This window comes from Chiloscyllium plagiosum, chromosome 23 (assembly GCF_004010195.1).
Source record: "Chiloscyllium plagiosum isolate BGI_BamShark_2017 chromosome 23, ASM401019v2, whole genome shotgun sequence".
NCBI classification, from domain to species: Eukaryota; Metazoa; Chordata; class Chondrichthyes; order Orectolobiformes; family Hemiscylliidae; genus Chiloscyllium; species Chiloscyllium plagiosum.
The window spans coordinates 34,771,731-34,773,172 of NC_057732.1; the positions used below are offsets into that span (position 1 = coordinate 34,771,731).

General features: G+C 60.1%; 1 protein-coding gene across 1 annotated transcript in view; it reads right to left on the minus strand.

Annotated features, from left to right (window-relative positions):
- The window catches only part of LOC122561464 (kielin cysteine rich BMP regulator), a 124,968-nt gene that overhangs the window by 83,062 nt on the left and 40,464 nt on the right, over positions 1 to 1,442 (minus strand). The window contains exons 12-13 of the mRNA XM_043713207.1: positions 1,264 to 1,349; positions 187 to 325 (exon numbers count right to left, since the gene is read on the minus strand). Of these exons, the coding sequence (XP_043569142.1) occupies positions 187 to 325; positions 1,264 to 1,349 (225 nt within the window). The remainder of the gene's footprint in view (positions 1 to 186; positions 326 to 1,263; positions 1,350 to 1,442) is intronic.

The following is a 1,442-nucleotide window of genomic DNA, read 5'->3' on the forward strand; positions in this document are numbered from 1 at the left end:
ACCGGGAGTGGGACGGAGTGACACACAGACCGGGATCACACCGGGAGTGGGACGGAGTGACACACAGACCGGGATCACACCGGGAGTGGGACGGAGTGACACACAGACCGGGATCACACCGGGAGTGGGACGGAGTGACACACAGACCGGGATCACACCGGGAGTGGGACGGAGTGACACACAGACCGGGATCACACCGGGAGTGGGACGGAGTGACACACAGACCGGGATCACACCGGGAGTGGGACGGAGTGACACACAGACCGGGATCACACCGGGAGTGGGACGGAGTGACACACAGACCGGGATCACACCGGGAGTGGGACTAAGTCACACACAAACCAGGATCACACCGGGAGTGGGACAGAGTGACACACAGACCGGGATCACACCGGGAGTGGGACTAAGTCACACACAGACTGAGATCACATCGGGAGTGGGACGGAGTGACACACAGACCGGGATCACACCGGGAGTGGGACGGAGTGACACACAGACCAGGATCACACCGGGAGTGGGACAGAGTGACACACAGACCGGGATCACACCGGGAGTGGGACTAAGTCACACACAGACTGAGATCACACCGGGAGTGGGACTGAGTCACACACAGACCGGGATCATACCGGGAGTGGGACGGAGTGACACACAGACCGGGATAACACCGGGAGTGGAACGGAGTCACACACAAACCAGGATCACACTGGGAGTGGGACTGAGTCACACACAAACCAGGATCACACCGGGAGTGGGACAGAGTGACACACAGACCGGGATCACACCGGGAGTGGGACTAAGTCACACACAGACTGAGATCACACCAGGAGTGGGACGGAGTGACACACAGACCAGGATCACACCGGGAGTGGGACTGAGTGACACACAGACCGGGATCACACCGGGAGTGGGACTGAGTCACACACAGACCGGGATCACACCGGGAGTGGGACTGAGTCACACACAGACCAGGATCACACCGAGAGTGGGACGGAGTCACACACAGACCGGGATCACACCGGGAGTGGGACTGAGTCACACACAGACCAGGATCACACCGGGAGTGGGACGGGGTCACACACAGACCGAGATCACACCGGGAGTGGGACTGAGTCACACACAGACCGAGATCACACCGGGAGTGGGACTGAGTCACACACAGACTGAGATCACACCGGGAGTGGGACTGAGTAAACCCCCAACATTATTTCCCCACCCCCGGGAAATCAATGAGTTGCACACTCCCCACCCCCGGGGATACTGTACCTGGAGCAGCACTCCCCAGGATTCTGAACAGGATTCCTGCAGCTCAATGGCTGACAGGACACGGGCTCACAGCGAATCGCTCCGTCCTGGGGGAGAAACACAGCAACATCAGACTCAGAGACTCCACCCACACAGCCCCTCCCATCCTTCCCTCCACCCACACAACCCCCCCTCCCCCT